General features: G+C 30.8%; 1 protein-coding gene across 1 annotated transcript; it reads left to right on the top strand.

The window, feature by feature from the left end:
• Nucleotides 1–2,510: 2,510 nt before the first annotated feature.
• On the top strand, nt 2,511–10,397 carry LOC107473887 (ABC transporter C family member 5). The gene is made up of 10 exons (XM_016093483.3): nt 2,511–5,133; nt 5,220–5,540; nt 5,621–5,707; nt 6,490–7,170; nt 7,270–7,434; nt 7,584–8,093; nt 8,233–8,538; nt 9,076–9,139; nt 9,223–9,462; nt 9,807–10,397. The coding sequence occupies exons 1-10, from the start codon at nt 3,025–3,027 to the stop codon at nt 9,917–9,919; spliced, it is 4,596 nt and encodes a 1,531-aa protein (XP_015948969.1). The 5' UTR covers nt 2,511–3,024; the 3' UTR covers nt 9,920–10,397.
• The last annotated feature ends 6,287 nt before the right edge of the window (nt 10,398–16,684 follow it).

Genomic DNA, 16,684 nt, shown 5'->3' with positions numbered 1-16,684 from the left:
TTTAAACTAATCATATTAATTTTTAAATTATTTTTATTATTTATGATGTCAAAATTTTTTTTGTGAAAGTTAGCATATGTGTTGAGAATTTAATGATTTAAAATCCGTTTTGAAAATTTTAAAAGTTAATTTTTTTAGTTTTTAACTTATTAAAAGTAGTAGTATTAATGTATGCTATAATTTTTAAAATCAAATTGTAGTTTTCTAAGCTATTTTAATGTTTATGGAGAAATTAAAAAAATGACTTCTCTCATGATAAAAATTTTTTATCACATTTTTTTAAAATAAGCACTTTTAGAACTAAAATATCAAATACAAAATAACTTATTTATAAACTATTTTTAATATAAATATTTATTGTTTAAACTATTTTTTTTAAATTTAATTAAACTATTTACCTAAATTGCTGGACCTATATTCAAAGATTGGCTAAATTATCAACACAATCATTTCCTTCTTTCGAACACATGGTTGCAGGTTAAAGCCCGACAGGTTCCAGGATTCAACCCAGGAGGAGATGGGATATTTGTAATTTTGTATGAGAATTATATACTATTTAATGATAAATGTTTAGTTAATGGTTTAATTATTTTGTTAGTTTTTATATATTTTTTTGTAATTGGATCTCTATATTATATTAGATTTTGTAATTAAATTTCTATCGTGACAAAAATATTAGAATTAGCTGAATATTTCGTTAAACAAAACGAATATATCTAACACTTGTCTGAAGATTCTGTATAATTTAATAGAATATTCTGTTAATTCTAACATTTTTGTCACGATAGAAATTTAATTACAAAATTTGATATGGTATAGAGACTTAAATAAAAAAAGTATAAGAATCTAATTAAAAATTTAGTAAAATATAGAAACTGACAAAATAATTAAACCTTAATTAATTACTATCTTTGTCCAAAAACTTTTAGTCAATTAATTAATTTGGTCCTTCAAAAAAATTACGATAAATACTAATGTATTTTAGAAAAAAACAGAAAGTACAAAACTCTTTATCAAATAAAATAAAGAGTTAAAAATTGTTTAATTAATAAAAAGTAAAAAATTAGCTAATGCATATTAACATGAGTGTTAAAATAGAAATTTGAAAAAAATTAACATGATGCACTTTATTCAATTTAAGAAAACAATTTTTTTAGGTGTCCCTTTAAGAAAAGAATTTGATCGAACTAAACTAGGATGTTAATTCAAAATCATATGTAAAATTTGAGAAATCAAATTAAACACTTAATCTTTTATTCAAGGATTTTGTTAGGTTAAGATAATTGATTAAAAAAGCTTTTATAAAACATTAAAATATTAAGTAGTTAAAATTTTAATATATTTATAACGTATTTGTTAAAAAAATTTAAAAATTTTCACTGGCAATAATTTTAACTAATGCATTAAGAATATTTGCTAGAAAATTATTTATATAATAGAGTAACAAATAAAATGAATGGATAATTAGCAGCTGTTATTACATGTATAAACAAATTAGTCACTAATCAACTATTTATATAAAATATAAATAAAAAATATATAAAAATATTAAAATATTATTTATACATTAAAATTAACTATTAAAATTAATTGTTAATATAAAATAAAAATTAAAATACAAAATATACATTAAAAATAAATTACTACACATATATTTATGCATACATATATAATAATTAATTTTAGTTATTAATTTTAATACACACTTATCACAGTTGAAAAATCTGTATAACATTTTGGATAACAAATTTCCATTTCTGTTTAACAAACACCTGTCTCCAACTATCCTCAATAGACACAAATGGTGGGGACTAGGGAACAACAAATAAATGTAAATTAAATGTCAAAATCAAGCAATAAACCTCCATTGGTATATTTCCATAACTATAGAATCTGAGCTGAGAATGAATGTGATGGCTTCAAACTATAAATCCCACCAACAAATGGAATTTCTTCCCTTCCGTACTGAACTAAGTCCCTTCTTTTTCTCTTTGACCCCTTTTTTAGGTTTCTTAGCACTCACCGAAAGCAAAGAGAGAAAACAAGCAGTCCCTCAATTTGAGCAAAGTGTAACAAACAACTAAGTCCTTCACTCTCTCACGGAACTTCTTTTCATCACACAACAAAACAAAACAAAACAAACTACAGCATTGTTTAGCTGAGAGACAGAAGAGAGAGAGAAAGGGACAGAGAGAATCTCTTCAATTATTATAATATCATCATCATAATAAAATTTATAGTACATGATATGATATTAATTTTCGCCAACAATAACACCACCAAATCAATTTGGGTGAGTTAAATATTAATTTATTTCTCTACTTAAATAAATATTATGAATTTAATATATAATAATTTGTTGATTGATAATAAATTTTTAAATAAAATTATTATTTATAATAAATTATATTTTTAGTCTATTCAATTAGGAGATCCAGTAGCAACCAATAACACCACCATAGTTTTATATTATCATTAATATATAATATAATATAACATTATTGTTGTGGTTCATGAACAAATTTGCTCCTCTCCTGTTAAAAGAGGTTGGTTAATGTTGTTTGAACCAAAAGCTAGGTTTATAGCTGCCTCGGCAATTTTCAGAAAGGGGAAAACAAAACACGGTTATTGAGAGAACACCCAATTCGAAAGTTTTGTACTTTCCTCAATTGGGTGTCAGTTTTCCACATCAAAATCTGATTTTGATTTCGCGACTCACCACTTACGATTACAAATTTACAACTCGCTTCGTTTCTTTCTGTTTCTGGGAACGGAAATAACAGAACTGACACAACTACAACCCGTTCTCTATTTCAGTATTTCTATTCTGATTTAGTTGTAAAAACTAATCTCATTTTCTTTTTCTTTTAGTTTGCAATGTGTCAATAGAATCTGCTTCGAGATACACCAATTTTGTTTCTTCTTCTTCTTCTTCTTTGTTTCTTTAGACTCTGAAATGCCCTTCTTGTTATTTTATCTAAGGTTTCTTCCATTTTCTCCTCAGCGTGTTTTTTGAAACAAATAATGGAGGGTTCAGATTTTCTAAATAGTATCTCAGCTTCAATATTATCAAAACATTTCTCGGACTCAGAGATTCTATCCGACACGATCCTAGGATTGCCATTTTTGGAACTTGCTGCAATCTGCGTGAACCTTACCCTTGTTGTGTTGTTCCTCTTTGTTGTATCCGTGAGGAAGATTTGTGTGTGCGAAGGTCGGATTCGAATTAATAAGGAAAACGGCATCGCCACCAGCACCACCCCCATTAATGGAAACAATGGCATTGATGGTGAAGTTCAAATAGGTTCAATGTTCAAGTTCTCAGTGTTCTCTTGTTTCTATGTCCTTTTTGTTCAAGTTGTGGTGCTTGGTTTCGATGGGGTTTCTTTGATTTCAAATGGGGCAAATGGAAAACATGTGAACTGGTTCCTTCTATTTGTGCCAGCTGCACAAGGTTTGGCTTGGTTTGTGTTGAGCTTCTCAGCATTGCAATGCAAGCTCAAAGTTTCTCATAAGTTCCCTTTTCTCTTGAGGGTTTGGTGGTTATTGTCCTTTGTTATCTGTTTGTGCAATTTGTATGTTGATGTGAGAGGTCTTTATATGGAAGGTCCCAAATACCTTTCCACTCGCGTAGTTGCAAATTTCGCCGTCACTCCGGCACTTGCATTCTTGTCTGTGGTTGCAATTAGGGGTGTTACCGGTATACAAGTTTGTGTGGACCCTGATCTTCAGGAGCCATTGCTTGTTGAAGAGGAGACGGGTTGTCTCAAGGTTACACCATATAAAGATGCCGGAATTTTCAGCTTGGCCACGCTTTCGTGGCTGAATCCGCTTCTTTCCGTTGGTGCAAAGAGACCCCTCGAGCTTAAGGACATTCCCCTTGTAGCACCCAAGGATAGAGCCAAGACTAGTTATAAGATTTTGAACTCAAATTGGGAGAGATTGAAGGCTGAAAACCCCTCTAAGCAGCCTTTGTTAGCTTGGGCGATTCTCAAGTCGTTTTGGAAGGAGGCAGCCGTGAATGCTATCTTTGCAGGTCTGAATACTTTGGTAGCTTATGTTGGTCCATATATGATAAGTTACTTTGTTGATTACTTGGGTGGCATAGAGACTTTTCCTCATGAAGGCTATGTCCTCGCGGGAATATTCTTTGCTGCGAAGCTTGTGGAGACGCTGACGACTCGGCAGTGGTATCTAGGAGTGGACATCTTGGGGATGCATGTCAGATCGGCGCTAACGGCGATGGTGTACCAAAAGGGGCTAAGGCTGTCGAGCTCAGCCAAGCAAAGTCACACAAGTGGGGAGATTGTCAATTACATGGCTGTTGATGTTCAGAGGGTAGGGGATTACTCTTGGTATCTTCACGACATGTGGATGCTTCCGATGCAGATTGTTCTTGCTCTTCTAATTTTGTACAAGAGTGTTGGAATAGCTGCCATTGCAACATTGATTGCTACAATAATTTCCATTGTTGTAACTGTTCCTGTGGCTAGAATACAAGAAAATTACCAAGATAAATTGATGGCTGCTAAGGATGAAAGGATGAGAAAGACATCAGAGAGTTTAAGGAATATGAGGATTCTCAAGCTACAAGCTTGGGAAGACAGGTATCGTATACAATTGGAGGAAATGCGTGGAACGGAATACAAGTGGCTGAGGAAAGCGCTCTATTCTCAGGCTTTCATAACCTTCATATTCTGGAGCTCCCCGATTTTTGTGTCGGCAGTCACTTTTGCTACTTGCATATTGTTGGGTGGTCAGCTGACAGCAGGCGGTGTCCTTTCTGCCCTGGCTACATTTCGGATCCTCCAAGAACCTCTGAGAAACTTTCCGGACTTGGTGTCAACGATGGCTCAGACAAAAGTTTCGCTTGATCGGATAACTAGTTTTCTGCAGGACGAAGAATTGCAGGAAGATGCAACTATCGTCTTGCCACCAGGCATGACTGACACTGCCGTAGAGATCAAGGATGGTGTCTTCTGCTGGGACCCTTCTTTGTCTAGGCCTACACTGTCAGGAATACATATGAAAGTCGAAAAGGGCATGCGTGTGGCTGTTTGTGGCATGGTTGGTTCTGGGAAATCAAGCTTCCTTTCTTGCATCCTTGGAGAGATTCCTAAGCTTTCGGGTGAAGTATGTTTCTGTTCTTTATCTCTAAATTCAGTGGCATATATATATATACAGTACAGTTTTTACATGATTCATTGTTTATTTCTCAGGTTAAAGTATGTGGCACTGCTGCATATGTCTCCCAATCAGCATGGATACAGACAGGAAATATAGAAGAAAATATCCTCTTTGGAAATGCGATGGACAAACCAAGGTACAAGAAGGTTATTCATGCTTGTTCACTGAAGAAGGACCTAGAGCTTTTCTCACATGGAGACCAAACAATTATCGGTGATAGAGGTATAAACCTCAGTGGTGGCCAGAAGCAGCGGGTTCAGCTTGCACGAGCACTTTATCAAGATGCTGATATTTATCTCCTTGATGATCCCTTTAGTGCAGTTGATGCCCACACCGGATCGGATTTGTTCAGGGTTAGTTTTCTTAATTACTGAATTAATGTTTCTTATTACATGAATTAGATATGGTTTAATCGATGACAATGTGATTGCAGGAGTATGTATTGACAGCATTAGCCAAAAAAACAGTCATTTTTGTGACGCATCAAGTTGAATTTCTGCCTGCTGCTGATCTGATACTGGTATGGCCAAATGGTATTTTGTTGCACATTAACTCATTCATAGCTGTAGGAAGCTTCCTATGTTGAATAATACACTTCATTCAGGTGTTTTTTGTTTTAATTTAATTATTTATTTTGAACTATATTAAAATCTTTTGCATTTGAGAGATATATATTCCCTGCATGATCAGGGGTTGCAGTTGCTTTCTCCTATTTTAGTGTGATGCATTTGTTCTTTTCAGATTAGAATTCACAAACCTTTGGTTTGGGTTACAGGTTTTGTCCCTCTTATTTTTTAGTTACACTTCGAATGAAAATTGAAAGTAGAATTTGAGAAGTACACAATACATACTGTCATATCTTGCTACTTCAGGGATATGATATCGAAACATATATAAAACATCACAGCAATCAGTTTTAAGATTGACTGTGTTAAATTGATCTGTGCACAGGAAGGCTCAGGAGTGATTTTCTATTTAATTACGGAACTCCTGCCTACTGTTCTGTTTTACTGCAGCTTCCTCCTGAGTCAAACTCGTAACAATTGGCCGTTATGGTAATTGAATGCATTGCCGATACTTTCAATAATCTTTTCTTTTTGAATTAAAATAAGCTGTATTGCTTGATCCTGATCGATTTTGCTGCCTACATTTGTAATCTATCTCTGTCTGCAAAGATTATTAATTTGTTGAATGACTAGGTGGAATCCTGTTTGAATTATCTGACTATGATCATGTGGTTGATACAAAGTGAAAAAAGTAATTTTTCTCATTTTTTTTCTTTTTTTTTTTCTGCATTTGAAGGTTCTTAAAGAAGGACAAATCATACAGGCAGGAAAATATGATGAGCTTCTACAAGCTGGAACAGATTTTAAGACTCTAGTTTCAGCTCATCATGAAGCAATAGAGGCTATGGATATTCCTTCTCACTCAGATGAATCAGATGAAAACATGTCCCCAGATAGATCTATTATGACAGAAAAGAGATCCTCTGCTTCACTCGACATTGATGGTCTAGCAAAAGAAGTGCAAGAGGGATCATCCGATCAGAAGGCAATCAAGGAGAAAAAGGCAAAGCGCTCAAGGAAAAAACAACTTGTTCAAGAAGAGGAGAGGGTTAGAGGTCGAGTGAACATGAAGGTTTACTTGTCGTACATGGCTGCAGCATATAAAGGCTTACTGATTCCGCTCATAATTATGGCACAATCATTATTTCAGTTCCTTCAGATTGCTAGTAACTGGTGGATGGCTTGGGCAAATCCTCAAACCGCTGGAGACGAGCCAAAAGTAACTCCAACTGAGCTTCTTCTCGTGTACATGGCCCTTGCTTTTGGCAGCTCATTGTTTATATTTGTAAGGGCTGTTCTGGTAGCTACATTTGGTCTTGCTGCTGCGCAAAAATTATTTTTCAGCATGCTCAGAAGTATTTTCCGTGCACCAATGTCTTTCTTTGACTCTACACCATCTGGAAGGGTCCTGAATCGGGTGAGTTAATCTTGGTTTTCGACTTTTTGTGCCTCCTTAGTTTTGTTTGTCCATAAATGTGTGGCGTGCATTATGTAATGGGTTGTATGTATATACCAGGTTTCTGTTGATCAAAGTGTTGTGGATCTCGACATTCCTTTTCGACTCGGAGGGTTTGCTTCAACAACAATACAGCTCATAGGAATTGTTGCTGTAATGACAACAGTTACATGGCAAGTTTTGCTCCTGGTTATCCCAATGGCTATTGCTTGTTTGTGGATGCAGGTAATTATAGTTTATATCTTCAATTTTTGTTTCAATCTGCTTTTGAAAAAGGACATGCTGTGTACCATAAAGGTTTATTTTATTTTATCCGAGTATCTTGTGCTATCATCTAATGAATGATTTTTGACCTTCTACTAATTCCGTCACAGAAATACTACATGGCTTCCTCAAGGGAACTGGTACGAATTGTAAGCATCCAAAAATCTCCAATAATACATCTTTTCGGTGAATCAATTGCGGGAGCAGCCACCATCAGAGGTTTTGGACAAGAAAAAAGGTTCATGAAGAGGAACCTTTACCTTTTGGATTGTTTTGCACGGCCATTCTTTTGCAGCCTTGCAGCTATTGAGTGGCTATGCTTGCGCATGGAATTACTCTCCACTTTTGTGTTTGCTTTCTGTATGGTACTACTTGTGAGTGTTCCCCATGGAAGTATTGACCCCAGCATGGCTGGACTTGCCGTGACGTATGGCCTGAATTTGAATGGACGTCTATCTCGGTGGATACTTAGCTTTTGCAAACTTGAAAACAAAATTATATCTATCGAAAGGATTTATCAGTACAGCCAAGTTCCTAGTGAAGCACCTGCAATTGTTGATGATTCTCGTCCTCCGTCCTCATGGCCCGAGAATGGAACAATCCAAATAGTTGATTTGAAGGTATCCAGTTTAGTTTTGCATTAAGTATGCTTCTTGAATTTTTGTTTCTGTCCTGTATTAAGAAGTCCAAACTTATTATATTTTGATTTTTCTTTGGTCATCTTAATTTTATCTTTTAATGTGATTTTTCTTCTTGAAGATACGATACAAGGAAAATCTTCCATTGGTGCTTCGTGGAATATCATGTACATTTCCTGGTGGGAAGAAGATTGGAATAGTCGGACGTACTGGCAGTGGCAAATCTACTTTGATTCAGGCATTATTTCGATTGGTTGAACCATCCACGGGGAGTATCATTATTGACAACATCAATATTTCAACAATTGGCCTCCATGACCTTCGAAGCCGTCTGAGTATAATACCACAAGATCCAACCTTATTTGAAGGCACAATACGAGGCAATCTTGATCCTCTTGAGGAGCACTCAGATAAAGCGATTTGGGAGGTTAGTATTGCTTGGATAGTTCCATTTATGTCTTTGGTATTTAAGCTATTTCCCTAAGGGCTTTGTTTGCTCTAAATCCAAAGAATCAAGATCTCGTGTTTTTTTTTCTTTTCTCTTTTTTTTTTTCTTTCACTTTCATTTCCTTTTTGCCATCTTTTGTGTTGCCTAATGGCACAATACTATGGCAACGTCTCATCCGCGGATCCTCTAAGGTCGTGTCTGTGAATTGGAATCTTGGAGGGAAAAGGGAGGGAAGAGAAGGGAAAGAAGAGTAAAACAGACTCTACTCAGCAAGGCATTCCCTTCCCCTCCAAGATCTCAACTCGCAGATGCGCCTGCCCTAAGGCTTGGTCTTTGTTGTTCTTGTGGTTTACTCTTTCTATATGTGTTTTACATTTTTGCTCTTAGGCAGACATGGTATAAGAGAATAGTCCAACAAACCTTTATCTTTCAAAGTACGGCTTTTTTCTTGCTTTTTTTTTTTTTTTTAAAGTTGGTTGTGCTCTGTTTGATTGGTCTGAGTTTATGTTTTAACAGGCACTGGATAAGTCTCAGCTTGGAGAGGTTATTCGATCAAAAGGACAAAAGCTTGATACGCCGGGTAAGAAGCCAAGATTTGAAAAGTGATTAATCTTCTTTCTCAACCCCACAAAAAGATAAGTTAGATGTACTTTGAATTTGCAGTTCTAGAAAATGGAGATAATTGGAGTGTAGGGCAACGACAACTTGTTGCTCTAGGCCGAGCGCTACTTAAACAGTCAAAGATACTTGTACTTGATGAAGCAACGGCATCGGTTGATTCTGCTACTGATAATCTTATCCAAAAGATTATTCGAGAAGAGTTCAGAGACTGCACTGTTTGTACTATTGCACATCGTATTCCTACAGTTATTGACAGTGATCTAGTTCTGGTTCTCAGTGATGGTGCGTATTTTGCATGCTTTTCTTTGGTCATTTTTTTTAAATATTTTATGCACCGTGACCTTAGGCTTTGTATTCTGTGGTATCGCAAAATGAAAATTTCTTGCAGTCAGATGTTGACATCTCATCCACACATTTTTCCTTTTTTATTTGCAACTGAGAGGTTTTCCAATAAAGTAAATTTCATGTGAAAAATGAAGTAAGCTAAATCATTTAGGAGAATTAATTATTTATATTTGATTGCCTTGCATTTATCGAGAAAATAAAAATACTTCATCACCTTGCGACTCAACTTTGTTAACGCCAGATTTTTGCTCATGGAGTTAATTTTTCAATGTTTTTTACAGGCCGGGTCACAGAATTTGACACTCCATCACGGCTATTAGAGGATAGGTCATCCATGTTCCTAAAGTTGGTAAGCGAGTATTCATCACGGTCGAGTGGCATACCAGATTTCTAAATAAGGTAATATTTCCCGCCTGCGGGTTAGTGCCCCCAAAGATCATTAGAATCTTTGGGGCAGTGGCAGCAAGAGCTCAACACATTTTGGAAGTTGAAACTCGAGATGCCTCGGTTGCTACGGTAGCTGCCGCATTTCGGCTCGTGCACAGACGAAAATGAAGGAGCACACGTTGCATGCCTCCTCTTCGACCAAGCACTCCAATGAGAGCAAAATTAGTTTCCACTTTGAAAGTATTAGTTGATTCATTCCCTTGAAGAAATGTGCATGGTTGGCATTCTTTGTAACATAAACTTAGATGATCAAGAAAGAAAGATGGGTTTGAATTGGGTTCAATAATGTTATATAAAAGTAGCTTTTAGAATGAGGCATTAGGATTTTGCTTAGCTGGAAAGCAGAGTTGACACTAGTTTGTGTATCCCACATTTTCTTGTAACATTTTTCAGTGTTAAAGCCGTTGTAGATTGGAGTTTTTTCATATTGGTTATTACTTATTACTTAAGTTCTTTTTCTTTTTTCATATATTTTGTTCAAAAATAGTATGTGCACACAAAAAATTAGTCGGTAAATAGTTATCATATATTTGTGAATGAATACATGTCTTATTGTAAGTTATTTTTAATATGTATTTTGTATTCTAATATATATTCTATTCGAGTGATTGATTTGGTAATTGATTTTTTATTTGGTAATTGATTTTTTATGTATACTTAATATAGTATTTTGTTAGTTTTTTTTATATGTGTAGGTCAAGGATTAATCTATTGCCAATTGAGTTTTAATTAAAGAATTATCATTGGTTAATGAGCTATTACATGTACAAGACATAATTCAAATTTTCGACACTTATTTAAATGGACAAGTAAACTATGAGTCAAGCCTCAAAATAGTTCTTGAAATTTTTATGAGTCTCAAAGTAATCAATAGTTACTCAAATGCGTATTTAAAGTTGCACTCCAAGACTCATAGTATTCTCTAAGACACTTTCCGTCCATTGTTGGCCATTGGATTTGGCGCGTCTTTTGTGTGGAATGACGTGGTCTGGTGTCTCTCTCCATATCGTTGAAACCCCAACTTCTCCCCATCTTCCCTCACAAACAAAGACCCTTCTTCTTTTTCTCATAATCTTCAATGGCGCTGATCTGAGCTGCTGTGAGTGTGTGAGTTATCATAGAAAGGAATAGTGAATCAAATAGCGCAACTCTTTAAGATTTGTATTACACACACTTTCCTTTAGACTTAATTCGCCCCATCGATGTGGTGTGCAAAATGGGTTATTGTGAATTTCGATACAATAAAGAACACTTGACTTGTTTATGCACTCACATAGTCAATCCTTACACTAAATGATAATTTACAGAATAATATTTTCTATTCTTTCTTATGTGCATCAAGAAAGTGTTGAAATGGATTTTCAGCAATAATGAAACGAGGAAAATTTATAGGTATAGAGTACATGCAACATGTAGTTACGTACATGCAACTACGTACTCAACAGACATGGTTTTTCAAATAGTTATAACTTTTAACTTTTCAAAATAAGTCACAACTCTATGTAGAGATGTAACTCTTCAAAATAGCTTTTTACATATTTTTGAAAATATATCTCACAATCCCTCACTATTTTTAAAATTTCTTTTCAATCCTATCATTCTGGAAGTTTTATGCTTTCAATAGAGGTATCCTGCGATTTGAACCCTTATCTAGTAACTAGTGATATTCACTCCGAATTTAAAATGGTAGACAAATTTTGAACCATTTAACTCATATGAACAAGTATGCATTAATAGCACATAAAATTTCGGTATCATGTAGATGTTATATTAAATATGACACACTTAGTATACTACATGGCCTTGTGTCTTGTATCCTTTCGTGAGCGCTTTAAGAATAAAATCTTAACTCCGAAAACCAGCCTCAGTTCACACTTATATAGGTAGATTCTATCAAAAATATCCCATGATTAAATACTTTAGCAATAATATACTTGCTATAGGTCTATTAAGAGTAAAAATTCATCCTGTTTCTCTATACCATTTTGGTTCTAAGTACTTTTTACTTTGGGATGAAAGAAATAATTATGAGTACTTGCAATTACTCTAACTAGAATGAGACCCGCGCGATGCGCGGGACGGTAAATTAATGATAGTATATAATAAATATTAAAAATTATTATGTTTTCTAGAAAAAAAATTAAATATGTGTAAATTGAAGTTAAAGTTAAAAGGTGTTTTATTTTAAATAATTTGTAGTACAAAAGATTTGGATGTTGGAGTTATACAAAGTGACATTTTTATTGGTGGTTTGATTTTTGCATTTGTTTTAATTGATGGACTTAGTCATCTTATGTGGCGCTAGTCCTCATTTTTTTTGTTGGTTGTTAGAGTTGCTGTTTTTTTCTTTTTGTTATAGGTTCTTGTGAAGATATGTTCTTTATGAATTATTGAGTTTGATGAGCTCTCTATTGTGTTATTTGGTTCCATCTTTGTATGTATGTTCTTCTTCCGAAGATGTGTCTTGAATTTGTATGGTTTTCTCTCTCCTTAATCTCTTGATGGGGTGGTGCTTCAATATCATTATTTTTCTGAAATGTCATTAGATTTGAAGCAGTTATACCCAATAGGTTTTTTTGCGTCGCTATCAAATAGTACAAAAGTTATTATAACACTTTGATCTGAAACCTTTAATTGAATTCTGAACCTAAAATAAGTATTGGGTAAGCAACTAATAATTTGATAGATGAGATTATGAAAAGTATATAGAGTTACCTTATTGTTGGATATTGTGGTGTTTGATTACATGTGCCACAAATGTAGTTGTTTCTTTTTTTTTATATGCTTTCTTCTGACGCTTTTTACATTTAACATAGTTCCATCCTAATTTGTCATCAATTTCATTTATAGTTGCTGAAATTGTGAAGATCTTTTCCTATTCCAATATTCAATTTATGTTATCATTAGGTATATAGTATTTGAGTAAGTATGAATGTATGATGCATGTTGTGATTTTTTTTGTCATACCTGATCATAAGATTCTCATTGTATGGCCATTAGATCTTGGATAGTTATTCGATTTCTAATCGTTCTGCTCTGAAAGAATGATGCTCTATTGAGTAAGTTTGAAATGTGCAGTTCTGAAATAAATTTTTTGTGCTAAATTTGATGTTATGTGAAGGAATAGTGATAAGAGACTTATATATGTATTTTAAATGGTATGGAATTTAAATACTTATAACGTAAAATTTATTATGATTAATAATATTATTATGACATTTGTAATATGGATATTTATTACCTTTAGTGAGTTATTTATAAAAATTAATAAATTAATTGTTGCGGTTATAAATTTATTGTATTATTTATAACGGTAAGATATAATAAATATAGGAATATAAATTCAATGTATTTGTATGTTACAAATTTATTGGATTCTATTTTTTAGTTTTTTATTTGTACAAGTGTAATTACCCGTGTCATGCACGTGATAAGATTGAAATTATAATTTTAAATTATTTTTTAAAATTAATTTAAATTATAATAATTTGATTAATAAAAATTAATATATTATGCATTGTTTGTTTTTTTTTTAAATTTAGTATTAATTGAATTAACTCTAAAATAGTTATTAATCGATTTTAATAATCTACTTTCTCCAATAAATCAGACATATATACTGAATGTGATCATAAATAATATAGTAATAGTTAAATCTACCAACAAACATATTGGCTATTATCACACTCTAAAACAAATTAAATATAAAGGCTATTAGCACGTACTTATAAATCTATAAAATCATACTGTTTTTAATTCGTGCAAGGGTTTATTTATCAAATAAACTTAAAATATAAACAAAAAATATTTATAAAATGGACCTGGCATCACTTGAAAGAATCATGGAAAATAATCAACTTATCTTATCATCCATAAGAACCATTTCTATGTAAGTCGTGTTGTTCTTGTCAAATTTGGATGAGACTTTTCATAACCTTATAATTCTTGACTTTATTTTTCAAACTTTTTCATTACATAATCTATCATAGGTAATACTATTGATAGAATCGTAGTTAGTATTCTTTAGGTATGAAAAATAATAAACAGAAGAAGTTCTATATCTGAGGTACGAATTTTTTAGATGATAAATAATTGTAACAATTCACTATTAATCCTTATATATATATACACTAGTTATACACGGTAATAGTTAACAAATATTTTCAATGGAGATACTTACTCAATATATATGTTATGGATATTAATTATATGCCAATATTTTTAGGAAAGAGCTAAAAGAGGAGATATATAAATATATATAATATTATTGCTATATAGGAAGCATACATAAATTGCTACATTTCATTATTATGTTATACAACGTAAAATTATACTATCATGTTATTATTAATCCTAATTATGAATCTAAATAAATAAAATAGATAACATTGAATATTACTCTTTTTTTACATTCAATATTACTGTAAATATAAAAAGTAAAATAATTAATGAAAAAATATGAGCAGAAAATAAAACATATTAATTAAAATTCAATTTGTTATCTAATTAATCTTTTGTTCATACGATATAACTTTACAAAAATGTTATGAAACCTTTTTTATTCTAAAAAAGAAAAACACTATATGTAGCCTTTAGTAGTACAAAAAATAATTATAAAAATTAATTATTGATATTGATATTAATCATAATTGATTATTAATACTCTAATTTTTTAAAATATATTTTACCTTTTTAAAATATAATACATGTACCGTGTAGACTTTATTATTATTATTATTATTGTTGTTGTTGTTGTTATCCACTAATTGATATCAAATTAAATGAGTAGGTCACTATTAATGTGTGCATCAATTATCTTCTAATAAAATTATTGCACTTGAATGAGAATTAGAACTATATCAATTGATATAATTAGAATGATTAAAAATATCGATGATTTATAAGTAGTTTAATAACTTATTAAATATTAATTTGATATAATTATAATGAAGATATTTTCTTAAATTAATATAATCATGCATTATTCATGAGCTAATTGTAATATAATTAAAATAAATTTATTTGATTTTAAATAATATATAGAAAACATATATCCTGTGTATAAAAATGTGACTATTAGTAATTTTATTAATAAACCTTTTTTTAAACTATTACTAATTTTAATTTTAATAGAAAATATGAGGAAATAATTTCGCTTGTCATAAATAATATACTAAAACTGTTAGTATATTATCTTCTATATGGTTAATTGAATTTATCAATGATTTTCCCATGTAAATCGTTATTACCCAGTTTTTAATAATTACTTAACATACAAAATTTGAAATTAGAAATTGTTATTACTAATTCAATTAATTGGTTAATTGAGTAATAATTGTCAAATTATTAAGGTACAAAATCATTGATTTACTCAATTAATTTTCATATATTATTTATATTTCAAGTAATAATTTGAAATTATATTATTTATACAGTTAATAATATTATTATTAATAATTATTTTTTGCATTGATTTTTAAATCAATTATTAAATAATTATTTTTGTTAAGATAATTGTTTATAAATTATTTCAAATTATATTTTGTTAAGATATAATTATTTAGATTATTACTCATGACACGGGTCTAATTTCATTTATACCAATTAATCAATTATAATTATATGATACGGGTGTAATTTCAATTTTATCTACGGATTATTTTCCGTAATAATATATAACATATTATTTACCGTGATAATTTAATTTGATTAATTTTTAATTATTTACATACATAAATGATTAAAATATATAACATAAATATCGTAATTATTATAATTCTATGATATAATTATAATTAACATATTTTATCATAATTAAATATTGATTTGATATAATTATAATAAAAATATTTTCCTAAAATAATATAATCATACATTATTCATGAGCTAATTATAATACAATTAAATGTATAATATTATTCTATATTATTTATTTACTTTCATGATTTGATTTGATTGTTTTCTAGTTTATTTACTTATATAAATGATTAAAATATATAACATAACTATCGTAATTATTATAATTTTATGATAAAATTATAATTAACATGTTTTATCATAATTAAATTTTGATTTGATATAATTATAATAAAAAAGTTTCCTAAAATAATATAATCATACATTATTTATGAGCTAATTATAATACAGTTAAAGATATTATTATATCATAATGTCTACTTACTATATTAATATAATATCAAAAAATACATGTTTCATTATTTTCTATAGATAAAATTGGTTTTTATTGGCAACTAAATTGTGTTTAGGTCAACGAAAACTATATGTTTAGGTAGAGATTTTTGTCAAATATAATGAAAATACAAATAAAAAATAAAGGATAAAAATAAATTTAAATAATATATCTGGCACCACTTCATTTTATTAATTATTAAATTATTTAAAAATAATACATCCACGAAAAATATTCATAATATATAAATTGAGGCAATAATTTAAAATTTTATAATTATAATTTAATCAAATCTACTTAATATACTAAAACTGGGTTTTCCCCCAGCTACTAAAAATGACGTGTCGATCTCTCATGCCTCCGTTTTCCCTCCAAAACGAATAATTTTTTTTCTATTCTAAATTATTTTATTGTAATTATATTATAATTAATACTAAATGAATAATATATAATTATACTAATTTAGCAACATATCTTCATTATAATTATATCAAATCAATATTTAATGTACTATTAAACTAT

The sequence above is a fragment of the Arachis duranensis genome, chromosome 2 (genome assembly GCF_000817695.3).
Source record: "Arachis duranensis cultivar V14167 chromosome 2, aradu.V14167.gnm2.J7QH, whole genome shotgun sequence".
NCBI classification, from domain to species: Eukaryota; Viridiplantae; Streptophyta; class Magnoliopsida; order Fabales; family Fabaceae; genus Arachis; species Arachis duranensis.
This window is presented reverse-complemented; position numbering and strand designations above follow the sequence as displayed.

Bases quoted from the DNA above. Each gene is read 5' to 3' on its own strand.
- LOC107473887 (XM_016093483.3), top strand. From the start codon at position 3,025: ATGGAGGGTTCAGATTTTCTAAATAGTATCTCAGCTTCAATATTATCA. The intron at 5,541-5,620 runs GTTAGTTTTCTT...ATGTGATTGCAG, and splicing joins CCGGATCGGATTTGTTCAGG to GAGTATGTATTGACAGCATT. The intron at 7,435-7,583 runs GTAATTATAGTT...ATTCCGTCACAG, and splicing joins TTGCTTGTTTGTGGATGCAG to AAATACTACATGGCTTCCTC.